Source organism: Lates calcarifer, linkage group LG8, assembly GCF_001640805.2.
Source record: "Lates calcarifer isolate ASB-BC8 linkage group LG8, TLL_Latcal_v3, whole genome shotgun sequence".
In the NCBI taxonomy this organism is placed as follows: domain Eukaryota; kingdom Metazoa; phylum Chordata; class Actinopteri; family Centropomidae; genus Lates; species Lates calcarifer.
The window spans coordinates 15,452,646-15,469,480 of NC_066840.1; the positions used below are offsets into that span (position 1 = coordinate 15,452,646).

The 16,835-nt window shown below is 41.4% G+C and overlaps 1 protein-coding gene across 1 annotated transcript; it reads left to right on the forward strand.

Moving 5' to 3' along the window:
• Positions 1-601: 601 nt before the first annotated feature.
• inppl1b (inositol polyphosphate phosphatase-like 1b) lies at positions 602-16,070 on the forward strand. Its single transcript, XM_018660276.2, has 27 exons — positions 602-738; positions 1,998-2,061; positions 4,241-4,379; positions 4,476-4,596; positions 5,041-5,181; positions 5,308-5,395; positions 5,534-5,611; positions 5,788-5,925; positions 6,093-6,207; positions 6,303-6,403; positions 6,490-6,592; positions 6,701-6,897; positions 7,772-7,889; positions 8,063-8,159; positions 8,275-8,413; positions 8,531-8,630; positions 8,825-8,913; positions 9,838-9,919; positions 10,392-10,481; positions 10,580-10,693; positions 10,782-10,870; positions 10,954-11,041; positions 11,370-11,522; positions 11,946-12,027; positions 12,786-13,581; positions 13,670-13,785; positions 15,236-16,070. Exons 1-27 carry the CDS (start codon positions 602-604, stop codon positions 15,327-15,329), a joined length of 3,669 nt encoding a protein of 1,222 aa, XP_018515792.1. The 3' UTR covers positions 15,330-16,070.
• Positions 16,071-16,835: the final 765 nt, after the last annotated feature.

Here is a 16,835-nt window from a genome sequence, read left to right on the forward strand (position 1 = left end):
GTTTTGGGACAAGAGGAGGGCTTGTGTTTGTGGTTAAGCTAGAGGCACCGTCATTTGCCTCAGGGCTGGCTGCTTCATTCAGACTCTGCAGCACCTCTCGCTGTTTTTCCTCTACCTCCTCGTTCCCTCCTGCTCACCGCTGTGATGATCTGTGTTTGTTGGAGCAACACACCCACCTGGGTGCAGCAAATTACAACCAAAAACTGAAACAGCACAGGAGGATATTATCAGAAAGGTGGACTGGAGCAAGAGTGGACTAACCTCACAATCAGCTGGATGCTTCTTCTTTCTTCCTACAATGCAACAGGATGTGTGACCCGAAAGGAACCAATAGAGACCCAGGAAGAGCTAGCTGATAAAGGCAAGGTGTTGGGTTGTCTCTTTGACACTTTGATCATGAAGAAAAGGATCATGGGAAAGTTCTAAACACTTAAAAAGACTACTCAGCACACTCTGGCACTGACAACTTGAGTGACAGCCTGCCAGCGTCATGCCATCTGAGCAATTCTGACACAGCTAACTTGCGTTAGAGTTGTGTTATGTCAAGTTCATCACCTCATGTGGATGATTTTTAGGAACGTATCTCTCAACATTGATTGCCATGGCTACGGCAGCATGGTATCATCGTGACATCAGCCGTGTGCACGCAGAGGACTTACTGGCACGGGCTGGCAGGGATGGCAGCTACCTAGTGAGAGACAGCGAGTCTGTGCCAGGAGCCTATGCGTTGTGCCTGCTGTGAGTATGCCCACACGCATATACATACACCTCTAGCCAGTTTATTTTACCCAACACAATCAAACAGAATTGCCTATACAAGATACTGTAAGACATTAAGATATCTTAGATGCTACGCTCTCTACAAGCACCTTCAAGCTGGTACTTAAAAGCTTTTGTTAGCGAAGCTGTGAGATCTTAACTTAAAAGAAAATGAAAAAGCAAGGGAATGTGACTCTGCACTCACCAGAAGTCACTTATGCCAAAATGACTGAATGTTACTTTATATACCTAATTTTATGAGTTCCACCTCCTTGAAAATATTGACTGAATGATTCACTCAGGATGTCTTGAATTAGTAAATGCTGCCCTGTGTGAGAAGAAACAGCTCTACTTTATGTAAAACCACACTTAATTACCTAATTGTGTGAAACTTTAGATTTTGGCATATAGGATTGGAAAGTATTCATAAACTCAACATTTCTGCAGAATGTCCCCATCTGTAAATTGATTCAGCAGCTTCACTCACCCTGTCATATCCATCACATTCACCACCATCTGCCAGCAGGCAGCAAAAGGAACTGTGACGGCTTAAAGTTACTGCGTTACAGGCTGGGCCAACCTCACACAAACACCCTCTCCGGACTAGTCAGACGGTCCCGTCCGAACACAGTCCGTCTCAGCCAGTCAAACCCTGGCTCAGGACTCCCTGTTTCCCCTCTTACCCCACTTTCTTCCCTGGGGCCCCTGAAAGAGGGCGGGAGCTCCAGCGACCGCACTACGCTGACTGCTCATCAGCCCCAGCCAGATACATTCCTGAAAGCTGAGCCCGGCCGCTCACAGTGCTCTCTCTTTTCCCCTTCGTTCTTTTCTCAATATCTCATTCCCTCTTTTGGTGTCTAAAATGTCTCCCCACTTTTGATCTGCATTCAGTCATTCTGCTATCATGATTCCCTTTTGTTCATGTAATATGCAGTAGCTGACTCATAAAAACTGCTGCTCATCTTTACATGCTGCCTGAAACAAATTCCTCTGAAGTGACTGATGGAGATGATCTAAGTGTCCCTCTTGCTGTATAAGTAAAACAAGCCACGTCGTTAGTGATCTGTAAAACAACTGGCGCCTTGTTAAGAAAGTTACAATGTTTTTTAACGACAGTTAGACATCTGGTTCTAATGTAAACAATAGATTTGAATAGATTTTCCTTTGAATGTTTGCTCAGAAGCGTGTTGTAGTAATTTGCAATGCAATTAATAATGCCATTTTCTTGGTTTACAAAGGTTCCAACGTCATGTTCACACCTATCGTATTCTTCCGGATGCAGACGGCCTTCTAGCGGTTCAGGTGAGTGTTCGTCGCACATGACGCTGAATCCCCTGCCTGACGAGGAAGACCAGAGGAAAGAGACACACAATAGATGTCTGCAACCCTGCCACAAACTGTAAACACAGAGAGGAACACAGCCGGTTAGATGGAGTGAGAGGGATCAAACAATGGTTTGTTATTGCCTGTTGTAAGAAGAACAGGAACGTGTTTGTGTTTCTTCTCTGTACAGGCTCTGTTACGACTGCAGGAGCCTTGTTGTTTGAATGGCATCTCTGCCATGTGGCTGCATGCTTGCTGCATGAGCTCAGCAGCACAGAGAAGAAATTGTTTTTATGTCTCAGAGATTCCTACTCAACCCACACACTAGGTCACTGACCAATGGGTGTGCTTATTTGTTATGTGTATGTATGGGGGTGTTTGTATTAGACATAATGAGTCTGTTGGATGTGGCAGAGTTTTAAGCCAGTGATGGTATGTGTCTGTTTTTGATACCCTGGGAAGGGGGCCATTTAGTCAGCAAATGACCTAATTATTAGACTATAGAAGCACAAAAGTTTGCAACCACAAAAGCGCACAAATATACACGGTGGGTGAGAGTGAGAGGGTGAGAGAAATAAACATCTCTGGGCCTAAACCACAAATCATCCGTGGCTTTTTTTTTTTTAACTGTCTGCATATTAAAGTCCAATAATGAGTTTAATAACGATTGTCTGGCAGTTGTTTTCAAGCCCTTGACTTGGAAAAATCCTCCTACTTTCAAATCAAGACCTTAAACTCTGTTGCTATTTCAGTTGTTTTTCCACTGCCATCAGTATAAACCTCCAGTACGTATTTTCCCTCACTGGATTTGCTCCACTAACTCACAAGTCGCATGCTTGCCTTCTTGTTTTTCCAAGAGGGCCATGGAGATATTTCGGGGCCCATTTTGTCTCTCACTGTCTCTTATTCCTTTTCATTTCTTTTTAATTGCTTTTCCCTGTGGTATAAAAAAAATACTATTTGAAGAGGTCCTGGCAAAACAGATAGGTAGCTCGAGTCTTTCACCGCAAAATGAAAACAAAAATTTCTAAAAAAAGGACACAGGAAAAGAGTTTGCTCTGCATTGAGGTCTAATGTGTACCATGTTGGTTTTGTGCATGTGAGTGCTAGTACACTAGATATGCACAGCACCTGTGGACAGCATGTGTGTTTATTTAATCTTAATTTTTGCCTGTAGTGCTTTGAGTGCCACTGAAGTATAGCGGTGCAGGTTTTTGTGGAAAGTTTGAGAGCAGTCTTGCCTTGTGCTTGTGGCTTTAGTGTGTGAGTGTATGCATGTTAAAAAACTTCCACGCCGTGTTTTTATGGAGGGTGCTTTTTAGCCTGACTGGGAATGTTGGACCACAGTGAAGCATGACAGCCAACTGCTGCTGTAGTCAAGAAGTAGCTGTCAGTGATGTCACCCCTCCTGTGGGGTGAATGGCACGGATTCCTAAGTCACCCGGGAACTCCTTTCTCCTTTTATCACAGCGAATCATCTGTGTGTGCCTTTTTCTGTCATGCAAATAAATACTTCTGCTTTGTTCTACCAAGAAAGAATTTGGGGTGGGTGGGTTCCTGTGCGGAAACATCCACTAACATCCACATGAAATTTTCAAGTCGAAATTAGGCATTTTATTTTAATGTCAATTTAATACATCTAAAACAATGTATAGATGTTAAATAAAATGTATGAAAAGTATTCTTTGGGAATTCTTTATCATCACTGTTTCCTGAAGATGTTTGAGATTATAATAAAGGCAGGAGTAAAGTTTTATTTCACTCGTTGTAGAGCTGAGCCAGGCTTTGCTCCTGTAGGCTGCTACATCTTGTTTGAAGAAACACATAACCTTGTTATTACAGTTGTCTTTTATGCATAACTTTTTAATAGTGAAATACCTTTCCTGAATTATACTACTCAAAGTAAGTTTGTTAAAAAAAAAAAAAAAGAAAATGAAAGAACTCAGCTGATTTTAACAGCCATATTCTAAAAGATATGCTTCTGAATTCAACATGAGTTTGCCGTGCTTTGACAGGATGTATTTTATTATCTACAGTTCATTTGTTTACAGTTTCTGTGGTCTTTCCAGTTTGTGAATAAAGCAGTGACTGTCTATAAGCCCACGTGAGTTATATAGTACATGTACTCAGTGACTTTTGTTGTGTGTATGTCTCACAGACAACACAGGGGGTGCAGGTGAACTGTTTCCGGACCCTGGAGGACCTGGTGTTGGGGTACCAGCATCCCCACAAAGGCCTCGTCACGCCTCTGCTCTACCCCGTTCCCCGTGATACAGACACAGGGGACGAGAGCTCTGGTGGGCCCACTAGCTGAAACTGTTATATACATGTACAAATACACTCTCACATATTCATTGCTGACTGTTAATATTTGATGTTTTCTGTACACACAGATGACGAGAAGCCTCCTCCAGCTCCAGCCCCTGTCAACACAGGCCTTTCATCGGGACCACCAGCTAAAACAGGCCCTCCTGCCCCATTCCTGGATAAATTACAGGAACTGAACACATCCAGGTATGACTATCCAGCTTAAATGAGTCCAGCCAAAACTCTCTTTCAGAACTGTTCTTTGTGTAGCGCCTATCTACTTTGCATGTTTAGCTTTTCTTAACACATCTGTCTTCTGTTTAATAACTGCTTATTTTGGGTGACGATATAAGATAAAATGTAAATGTGACTGTGTGTCATCAATGATAGCCACCTGTTATGTTCTTTTCTATTCCACATTTTTAAATCTAAATATGCACATGATGGCAATCAAGCATAGAGAACCCTGTTAGGCATAAATGGTGTTGATGTAGTAGAGTATATGTTGTGTACTGAACTATTATTCTTGGGCTACTCTATGTCTCAAATATTTCAGAGTTTTTTTTAGCAGATCAAACCTAAGCAACAGCAATTGTAGAAATGGCTCGCACAATTTACGATATATTACAGTATGAATTATCCTTTTTACAGCACTGCGGGTGATGTGATGGGTCTGCTCAATGACTACCTCTTCAGTGAGCTGCCTCTCGACATTGAGAATGTGCATAAAGGGGCAACAACTCTATGCCACCTCAAGCGTACTCTGGGTACTGCCTGCCAAGGCCTGAACAGGTTAGCATCATTCTGCTCTTAATGTTAAGAATCAATCCGATGTGAAGTCTGCACTGTGAGGACTGTTACGTTATAATTTACGTATATTGTATGACTGTTAAAATTGAGAATTTATCTGCGCTACAGTGAGATCGACCTGACTCTCTCAAGTCTGGAAACCCTGGCCAAGGTCTTCGACCATCCTAGCTGCTCTTTAACACACACCAAAGCACAGGTACAACAAAAACTACAGTAACTAAGAAGGTGATCCAGAACTGTAGGAGTTAAAAGGTTCTAATAAAACTGGGTTAGATCTGAATCAACATTCGTATACATTAACTAGTTAGACCTGTCTTTGTCTCTTTGGAACAAGGGTCCAGAAATGGAGATAGACACCTTATTGAGTAAGATTTCAGCATTGGTCAGCCTCCTCTCGTCACTGGAGAAAAAGGTATGTTTTTGTTGGCTTAGTGGGTTTTTTTTTTTTTCAAACTGGGAATGTTATTTTTTCTGAACATACACATTGATAAAAATCTACATTTATAACAGCCATTTGACTTTCATTTACAAACTTGTGACGGACAAAAATAGTTCAATTCTAACATTTAAAATTCTCTGCTTATGAAGGTATTAAAAGCGCTACAAGATGCGGTGACCAATCATAATCTGGCAGTGCAGCCTAATCCGCTCCCGCCTGAACCAGTACTTACCAACACACCACCTGTAAGGAACCATGCCAGACAGATGCCAGTCCACTCCTTCCAGGTAACCCAGGGTGCTTTATTTATTTTACAACAAACAAGATTCTGTAAAGTGCATGTTATTAAGTTACTTTTTTATCTTTTTAAAAAATTACACAAAGTGAGGAAAATCATACAACCGATCACAGACAATGCAAACATATTAACAGTTGATTTCCTCTGTGTTGCCAGGTAAAGATGGTGAGGTATGGCCGACAGACTGTTTCTGTTGATGTGGACACAGGAGTTCTGCTTTTTGACAGGAAGGCTGGTTCATTTGGCATAGAGAGGGTCTCACATGACAGAAGTAAGAAAATATTTACGTTTTAGTCTCTATAACATTTCTCTTGCTCGCAAATAATGTATAATTGTCTGTTGGCATGTTTTTTTTTTGTATATCAGTCCTTCAGATTGTCAAGTTCCAGAGCAGTCCAGCCAAGGTACGCATGGTGGTTGACAGCCACCACAACACACCCCGGGAGATGACATTTGAAAGTGCACGGGTAAGACGAGATAATAGGTTTTGATATTTACCAGAATCCACTGCTTCTTCTCTCATATTTCACTGACTGACTGCGATCTCTTTCAGAAACGTGACTCCTTCTGCCAGCTCTTCCAAATGATGAAAACCAGGCACTCTAAGCTGAGTGAACCTGACATGGTCTCTGTGTTTGTTGGCACCTGGAATATGGGTAAGCATAGACATGATGATAGTCTGTTTTACAAAAGATTCATTTATGTGCTGAGGTGGAGGCAGGAGGTTGTTTTGGTGATTTATTGTCTTGTTTTGTGTAACACAGGTGGTTCCCCTCCTCCTCGCAGCCTGCAGACGTGGGTGACGTGCTGTGGTTTGGGACACACCCCTGACGAGTCGATCGCTTTGCTCCCTCATGACATCTACGCCTTGGGGACTCAGGAAAACCCTCAAGGGGAGAGAGAGTGGACAGAACATATCAAAGCAACCCTTCGCAGCTATACTCACATTGACTTCAAACAAGTAATTCTCCTTTTTCTAACTTTTGAATATATAATATATAAATAGTTGAATATATGAAGCATAAAGCGTACAGTTTTCTCTGTAATGGAGGGGTCCAACCCAGTATTTTAGTCTACATTCAGTCTTCTATAAATCAGTGTTTCATTCATTTTATAGTATGTTTGCAGAGTGACTTCCACTCTACCCAGTCAACTTTTCTTTTTTAAGGTGCTGAAAGCATCAAAAAGTCCAAGATGATAGAAAAAGATCTCTGCACATTTAGATCCATGCAGTGTTTTCACTTTATTTGGGGAGCTTTCGGTCTGCCAGACCTTCATCAGAGCATAGCAGACCCAGTCACCGTCTAATCTTTGGCAGTATGCACTACACCTGTGTCACCCCTGGTGATTTAAAGAGGGGTGGAGACAAAACAATAAGAAAGCACCTTATACCAACAATATTCATACATAGTTCCATCACATCATCAACACGGCTTTAAAAAGCTTAGATCATAATATCATAGTATGTGGAATGATGAAAACACTTTCTTTAGGATTTCAAATGGCACCCACCCTCACGTAAGACTGAAATATTACATTTGGTTGTACATATTAAGTGCAAAGGAACCCACATTTGGCTTGGGAGAAAACTGTTTCAGCAGCATCTCAGATAATAAGAAAAGATTGTGAGCATTTCTGATATTTCAGCATCTGCTTTCTTTTGGGGATATGTCGAAAAATAGAATCTCTATGTTAGATTATTTGTTTAATGTGAGTATGCATCCTTTTTAGTCAAATGGATGCTTACTCACAGAGAAATCAGTCAAATCAGTCATTATGTGTTTGGTTGGGAACTGGTCTCGTCATCTTTTGTAATATATGGCAATGTCCTGCAGGTGGCAGTACAGTCCCTCTGGAATATGAGGCTGGCTGTGTTTGTGAAGCCGGAGCATGAGAGTCGCATCAGCCATGTGAACACAGCCAGCGTTAAGACTGGCTTGGGGAACACGTTGGGTAGGCTGCCCTGCATGAACACACCATCACAAATACACAGAGAGCAAATACAGTAAAAATACAATATCATGTCAGACAGCAAGAAATAGGACAATTTCAACGTATGATTAACAAGAATAGATTGTGTTTTTATTATCATGGAGGTTTGAGGTGGAGTATTTGGATTGTTTCAGGAAATAAGGGAGCTGTTGGTGTCTCCTTCCTCTTCAATGGAACATCTTTTGGGTTTGTTAACTGCCACCTGACCTCTGGAAGTGAGAAAGTCCTGAGGTACAATTTGTGTCTGCCTATATACATATGTGCAAGATCAAGTGTGTGTGCTCCTGTGTCATATCTATGCTGCATTAAAAACAGATTTTTAACTTGCAATGTTTGTAATGTTCAGGAGGAACCAAAACTTTGTGGACATCCTCAGGCTGCTCTCTTTGGGCGAAAAGCAGCTTGGTGCCTTTGACATCAGCCTGCGCTTCACTCACCTCTTCTGGTGTGGAGACCTCAACTACAGACTCGACTTGGACGTGCAGGTCTCTTTACCGTTCTTTGCTCTTTTTGAAAACCGGCTTGATAGTACATGCGGCATGATAGTCATTTGAGAAATCCCAGACAGTGATTTTTACTGCTTCTCCCCTCACTGACTGCAGGACATCCTGAAACACGTGTCTAAGAGAGAGTTTGAGGAGCTCATGTGTGCAGACCAGCTGACCCGAGAGAGACACAAAAGGAAGGCCTTCCTCAATTTCAGTGAGTCTCAGGTTCCTGTTGACCTTGGTTCTACATTGAGAGCTATAAATACAACACCAGACAGTTATTGCATAAGAATAAATGCTATTTTACAATTACACAATCCATGATAAAGTATAGCACCATTTAACTTTTATTCAGCTTTACCTTTGCTTACCACACTCTGCACTTCTTCTCTGTTTCTCATGGTTAAGAGGAAGAAAAGATTGCATTTCCACCCACCTATCGGTATGAACGGGGCTCTAGAGACTGCTACCTATGGCAAAAGTACAAGACTTCAGGGGTGAGTCATTTCTTGTCGCACAAAGGCGCCTCAGAAAAACAGGATGATGTGGAGGACAGAGGATGCATGACCACAATAAAAAATAATTACTACACCTCTAACTAGATGCTGAAAAATGTCAGGACGCATACAGTAAAAGCAATATTTTAACAAATGCTTCAAGATTTTTAGCCCGACTAGCGGCATGGCTTTAGTGACGGCAGTGTCTGTCTGTTGGCCGATCCAGACTGAAATATCTCAGGAACTCTTGGATGAATTGTCATTAAATTTCGTACAGAAGCTCATGGTGCCCAAATGATGAATCTTGCTGATTTTGGTTATGGCCTGACCTCTACTCAATGGGTTACCTTGAAATTTTGTACAGACGTTCATTGTTCCCAGACAGTTCATCCCCAAGGATCGTGTAGTGCAGCCTCACAGAGCTGCTATGTATGAAATGTTTCATTTTGGAGCCACTCAGTTCTGTGCTACTATCCATCACATGAAGATACTTCTTTGTCCTGTTTAGTGTTTAACTTGTTTAATTTTAACTTACTCTAAATGACATTTTCTGGTATGAAAATGTCATTTAGTGAGTCCTGGCATACTTTAATCCTGTAGCTTTATTGTACTGTGTTAAGTACAACTACAAAGAAAATAGCTTAGAGGCATTCTAAGTATGTAGCTGACTCACTTCTTAAGATATGTTTATGAGTAACTTAATCCTGTTTAGGGGGTCTGTAGGGATAGGTGACTTTGACAGCAGCTGCCATCATCACTAAAAATAGGAGGCTAAGAGTTAACCCAGTCTAAAAAAGGAATGTCTGGAATAGCAGGAATGAAGACGCCTTTCATTGCATTGCAGTGTATGTATCTGCTAGTTTCATCTGTAGACAGACAAACATATAAGATGTTGTTGATTTATAATTAAACCTGTTTCTGTAGGTGCGAATCAATGTTCCATCTTGGTGTGATAGGATTCTGTGGAAGTCCTACCCAGAGACGCACATAATATGCACTGCATATGGTAAGAAGCTTTAAGTTGAAAAGTAAAAAGTTAAATGAGGGGTAAACAAAATGCAGAAGAGCAGCAAAGAACTGGCAACATAGACAAAAGATTTCATGGAGCATTCTTAAATTAGATATCTCTGGTATTTTTTCTTTGTACCACTGTAAAATGAGACCAGCCCTCACAACTTTCAACCCATACATCCTGGTTTGTGGTCCATCAAGAAACAAGAGTCATTTCCTCTCAGTCAGACCGAGCTTCTGTTTCTGACTAACCTCAGCAAACTATCAAAACATAACAAATACTGGGTAGTAGCAGAACATCTGCTTATCTCCTAAACCATTTTTTTCTCACATCTTATGAAATATTGCTGACAGCTCATCTGTGTTACAGTATTGGTACACACTTTTAGATAAGTAAATAAAAGGTATTTAGTATTGTTGTTGCAATTGTAATAATAACATAATATGGTGGATTTGTCTGTTACCAGGTTGCACAGATGACATCTTCACAAGCGATCACTCACCTGTTTTTGCCACATTCGAAGTGGGAGTGACATCACAGTTCAGTTCCAAAACAGGTGCTGTCATTGTTGTGGCCCTTTGGACACAAACAGATGGAATATGATTGAATGCCTTCATTCCGTGAACAGTATTGCTATGCGTTTGCCTTGCACAGATCAAAATCCAAGCATGGAGAGGGCCTGGATAGAGCTTGAGGGCATGGAGGCCATTGTGAAGACTGCAAGCAAAGCAAAGTTCTTCATTGAATTTCATTCATCTTGCCTTGAAGGTATGATGTCACATCATAAAGACATTTTTGAATTTATAAAGCATTATGCAACACAGCGGCAGAAATTCATTCATGTCTTTCTTCTCAGAGACTCGACGCTCAAGTGAGAATGACACACAGGGCTGTGATGTTCCTGGATTTCTCAAGCTAGGCTGGTCCTTCAAACAACTGCCTAAGGTTAGAAGCTCTGTCTGTTTGTAAATGCTATTAGCTTTTGAAGTCAAAATGATTAACTTGTCATTTATATATGTCTGTCATAGCTTCTTCCAATCATGTCTGACATGGAGTACCTTCAAGATCAGCACCTGCTGTTGTCGGTGAAGTCATGTGACGGGTTTGAGTCATATGGTTGGTCTAATTAACTACTCCATTCATTACTGACAGTTTATCCAAACATTTTTAACTCTTACCACAAGTGCTATCTACTAATCCAGGTAGTTTAGTAGCAACCTCTCTTTGGAAATGACATATCTGTTGTTGTTCACAGTAACGAGTATGGATTACTGTATTTTGACTGTATTTTCTTCGACATGCTCCAAATCAAATGGAATTGACCTCTAATATTGTTGGCGTTCAGTCTGGATGGATTGGTCACATTCTACGCTTTGTTGTGTTTCAGTGTGAAATGTCCTATTGATCCAATCAATAATCTTGTCAAAAATCTTTTTTATCATAGGTGAATGCTGTGTGGCTCTGCACTCACTCACTGGTGCATCAGAGCAGTTTGAGACATTTCTGACTCACCGGGGTGAGGAGATGGGTTCTATAAGAGGACGGGTCAGGGTTCATGTGCCCAAGGACAGGCGAGGAACGCGGGAGAAGATCTATGGTAGGTCAGCCTGAACTGGTAGTTTCCTAATCTCTGCCTCGCTTGCACTATCACTTCCCACTAAACTTTCATCTCCACTGTCACTGCATTCTTTGACTCTCCTGTGAGTCTCACATTGCTTCCTCTATTTGGTTCCTCAATGATCCCTGGCTTGGCTTTACACTTGCTGGTATCTATCGACCGCTTCCTCTTTTGGCTCCTGATTGACAGACCCTGACCAGATGCATCCTGAGACACTGAAAAAGGACAGATGAGTATTTATGTCACCAGGTCAGGAACCACCACAACAACACACACAAAAACCACCATGCTGTGTGATTGCAAACTGACCTAGCCTTCGTCCTACACACCCTACACAGACTTTAAAGAGGCTTTACCAAATAAATTGTTCATTTTCTTGTGATTTTATTTTATTTTTTTCAGAGTTGTTCTGTTTTGAGAAAGATGATAAACGTCCTGGGAGGGGACACATGTCTCCTGCATCTACACGGGCCCCAATAAATAGGTGAGGACCTCTTAATGTTTCTGAGCATCAGTATAAAACAGCAGAAAGTCTTCACTTCTTGAGGAAATGTTCTTTAGAGCTCCCACGCAATTCTCAGCTACACCACTGTTAAAATAACATCCTCTTTTGAAGGTGCCATATATTTCCACATTACTACTTACTACTACTCAAAGTTAGATTTACTTTCAACTGCATTCCTTTATTTTGAGAGGAATAAGATTTATTCAGAAATAAATATCACGAGCAAGTGAAATATGATACAGTATATATTATCTAAATTATAATCTACATTTCTTGTAAACAAAAAGAGTGTGAAGCAACAATTTCAACACTTCACACTCACTAACAATATTGTTCTGCCAGTGGGCAGAAACACATGGCTCAGATATTGTGAACCTGGTTCACATTTGCGCTGTAATACAACTTCATCAGGCAGCTATGTTGGGTAATCAGATAACACATTCCTTGTAAAATTCCCTGTAATGTGACGTAAAAGCTGTATTTGTGTTGTGTTTTGGCATCTGATTAAGCCTTCAAAGTCTTGGATGTATGACTGGAACTTGGCTCCCTGGATTGTATTTTATCTTCACATCAGTATCTGTAGCCAAATGCTAGTAACGGCACACACACCTCAATACCAGTGCAGATTTTTATTTTATTTATTGAATACCTGCAATGTTTCCAGTGACTGCTAGACTGAGTGAAAATTGAGAATATTTATATGTATATAAAATTCAAGACTTGTGTATTCATTGCAGGTCCTCTGCAGTTCCTCCGAAACTAACTCCGAGCAGCTACACCAATCCTGCCTACTTCATCTTCGAAGGCGTATCAGTGCCACGCAGGGTGGAGGAGGCTCTCCCTCAGCAGAGGGACCCTCAGGTGATCTGGTCCGGTAACGAGGCCTTGCAGCTCCCAAAAATCTCAGGGCGTCAGGGCTTCGACAGGAGACCCTGTCGCAGGTCAGACTTTACAGAGATTGAAATTCCAGCCGTCCTGCCCCAGTACACTCCAACTAATGACCTTCATACACCACAAACCAACTCATCCTACCAGCTTTTCCCTGCCAAAGACCCATCTCCCATATCTCCACCCTCAAGTAATGCTGTCTCACAGTACCAGGAACAGACTTCGCAACCCAGAGATAAATACCAAGGTAAAAATATTGTTCAAGACTCCATACTGCCTGAAAAGAACCTGAGGAACTTGTATATGAATCACTCAGCAATCATCAGGGAAAAAGCCAGAAGGGATCAACATCAGCTTCTCTCAGAGAGGACCAATCCTATCCGGGCAGCCAAGGCGCCATCAGCTTTCCCCTACACCCCCACGCACTTAGCACACTGTCAGGCCTCCGCTCCTTGGATAGTGGATCAGCAGCCACCTGGGCCGACAGGGGATAACTCTCTCACTGCTTTGCAAATCGCCAAGTCCCTCAGCGAAGTTGACTTCTTTCCCACAGAGCAGAGAGGTCCAACCATTCCCAACCAAAGACCAAGTTACAGAAATGGCCCTTCAATGCATGGAGACAGAGGCTACAGCTGGGCGAAAGAGGTATTATGCTACTGCTCTTAAAGACATTTTTTAAAAGACGTGGCTCCTGGTTCTCTGTAAAAAAAAAAATCTGTCTGATTTAATGCAGGTGTCCGTCCTCCAAGGTGCACCAGAAACGGTGCGGGAGCTTCTCAGTACTCTGGGTCTTCAGAAATACACCCTGGGACTCAGCCTCAATGGCTGGGATGATCTGGATTACTTCAGGTAAAATGATTTTGGGTAACTTGTTCCACAAGCCGTATCGTACCGTACGTCAGCTCATTACTGCATTTCATAGTCAGCAATTATGTGATTACGGCTCCTACACAGATATAGGAGTTTTTTTTGCAGCTACTTGAGCCAGAAAATCTAAGTTTGGTCAAAGGTGTTGAAGCCTGTTTGGAGTTTGGACATACAACGAGCAACTACCATAGAATGCAACAGGCTGTGATATTAATAGTGAGGGAAAGTTTTCTCGGACCCAACATCCAGCAGCAAATACAGGCACTGTTCCTTCAAAACAGTGACAAAGTGGTTGCTGCTAGAAAATTCATAAAGCACCTGAATGCAAGCTCTATTATTTGCAGTGTTAAATGTAACATGAAAACTGCCACCACCAAAACCTAGTGTGATTTTCAGCTCTTCTGATTTTCAAGCACATGGCTTAGTTTCTGTTTCCCACTGCAGTGCATGTACAGAATAAAAGTACATAAAGAAACTAGAATAAAAATATAGGGCACATTGATTGAAAGACAATGTCAAACATATTTGATTCTTCATGTATGAAAGATACACTGGTTTTGTAGAGATAACCTTGGTGTTTACAAGACCATTGCAGTAATGAGTTGAAGGACCACTCAAATTACATTACGTGTGCATGTGACAGTCATGCTCATCTCAGTGAGATGTATGTCAGGTTAGCAGTGGGATGGGGCTGTGAGAATTGTGTGACCGTGTGAACGAGTCCTCAAAGTACGACGATATATTTGTGGCCCAAGGTAGAAGGAGATGAGTTAAGTAGCTCTCACGCATGTACAGTTCAACTTTTTGAGTGATTATGCAAGAAGTTTAAAGTTAATAACTTCTGTGGTATTTCTGTTTCAAGTAATTGAAAATTGCAAGTCAGCGCTGTCTGAGAAAATGGCCTTTGTGCAGTCATTTACCGAATGTGTATTTGAACACCTGTCCTATTCACCTGCTCTGGCGCCCTCACACTAATGCCTCCTCCCCAAAATCTAGGGGGAGCTCAGCGGTCGCCATTTTTGCAATGATGATGACATTACAGCCCATTGTGGACCGTCTCAGACAGTGCTGACTTGCAACTTTCAATCACCCAAAACAGAAATACCACAAAAGTTATTAACGTCAAACTTTTTGCATAATCACTCAGACATAATCATGTGCGTGTAACAAGGGCTTAACTCAACTCAAGGGTTTAACTCATCTCCTACCTTAGGCCACAAACTTATGAAAAACACCTACACATACAAATGAAAAAATCCAGCATTTTCCCTGATGGTATAAGCTGTGTTTTCCTTTTTATCTTGTATTTATATAAAGATGCTGACACAGTCTACATTTACAAAATCATTTACCAGACAAATGACAAATATTATGAAGTAAAGATAACTTCAAATTACAGTTTTTGATTCAGTGCCATTTCTTCTCTCCACAGTGGCATCACTGAGGAGGATCTACGTGCTGCAGGAGTGACGAACCCCTCACACCGACGCAGGATCCTCGAGAACCTGCCCAGGAACTGGAACTGACGTGTGCAGAAATGACAAACCTTGACGGTACGAAGCCTTGGGGCCTGCTCAGTTCGAACTGGAATTACCGCTAGAATTGAGATCTGAAGGGAGGACGGATTGATCGGATATCAATCGCAAACAGCTGGACTTTACCTCAGCCATGCCATCTTTGCATTTACTCAATCAATACTGCAACAATAGTTTTGTCTGTGTCAATACAACAAAGGGAACATAATGCAGGAAGTACTTGTTGCGCAGTCAGCTTTATTCATCTATCCATCCTGACAGATAATCAAAGAGGTGGGTGATATGAATAGAAACCCTTGATATGTATCTTTAGTTACTGAAACATACACAAATGTTTATCATGGTATTAAGGTGTCATTGATTTTGTTCTAAATGATTTTTAAATGACTATGAAAATACAGCCCTTTAATTTTCAGTGTTCACTCAAGGCTAGTGTTTACCATTCACCTTCATCCCTTCTACTGTGTGCTTTCCATTATTCTGCTATTATTGAGCCTGGACCTGAGCTTGTAAAAGCCCTCTATTAAACCTATGGAGCATAAAATCCATAGCTGTACTTATCTACTGGAACATCGTCTGTAAAGTTGGCGTAGAAGGACCTGACATATCTCATATTGTTTACTGTCTCTTACTGTTGCTATCATGTCACTTAATCAGCACCTATGCCCACTGTGCATGTTTTATGCAACCTTTATAGTAAAGTGAAGTGCATAAAGCAACTCTTGACTGTCACCAAGCAAGCATGAGTGTTTTCATTGTGTCAGTCGAGGGCAGAGAAAAGAGAAACCTCCTCCTCATGTTTCCTCTATTTCAGTGCTCAGATCACCTCTTTACACTATCCTGCTCGTACATTGAGAACTGAGGTGTAAATCAAATGAGTGATTATTGCGTAACAGGCAACATACATGAGTTGAGAGTGTGTAAAACCAGATGTACAACAAAAAAGATTATACAGTCACCTTTATCAGAAGGAAATATGGTCTGATATCCCTCCCTGATTTGCAGTGTTAATATAAAATTATAAATCAATTCATGCTAGATGCCAGATTGCTTCTCTTCATGTGGAAGTTATGCAAGAATTAACCACTGTGTGTTACCAGCTGGGTTTAGCCAAGTACTGTCTTTACTTCATATAGATTTCTGAATATATCATGCCTGAAATAATGGAAAAGTACCTGAACAAACATGTGAGAGTTGCATTTATCAGCTCACTTAAATAACAGACCAAAGCAGGAAGAGATGAGATAGCTGCAACTCTGATCCTAAAATATCTCTTAAATATTCCACTCAGTGTGTGAGTGTGTGTTTTTTCATGTTGCTTTCAGTTAAAGTAGTTACTCATTAAGACATGACCAAACACATCCCTTGCTCTGCTGACAGCAGGTATGTGTCAGTGACCTTTAAATGGTATCATGACTGCGCTGATGTCATCACCTGTAAACATACTGGGGATTTTTTGCGACGTGCAAATCAAAGGGTTGCAGAGTCCTAAAAGTT

Excerpts from the sequence above, each read along its gene's own strand:
- inppl1b (XM_018660276.2), top strand. The coding sequence starts at position 602 with ATGGCTACGGCAGCATGGTATCATCGTGACATCAGCCGTGTGCACGCA. Across the intron at positions 11,042-11,369 it reads TGACGGGTTTGAGTCATATG|GTGAATGCTGTGTGGCTCTG; the intron begins GTTGGTCTAATT and ends TTTTTATCATAG. Across the intron at positions 12,028-12,785 it reads ACACGGGCCCCAATAAATAG|GTCCTCTGCAGTTCCTCCGA; the intron begins GTGAGGACCTCT and ends TATTCATTGCAG.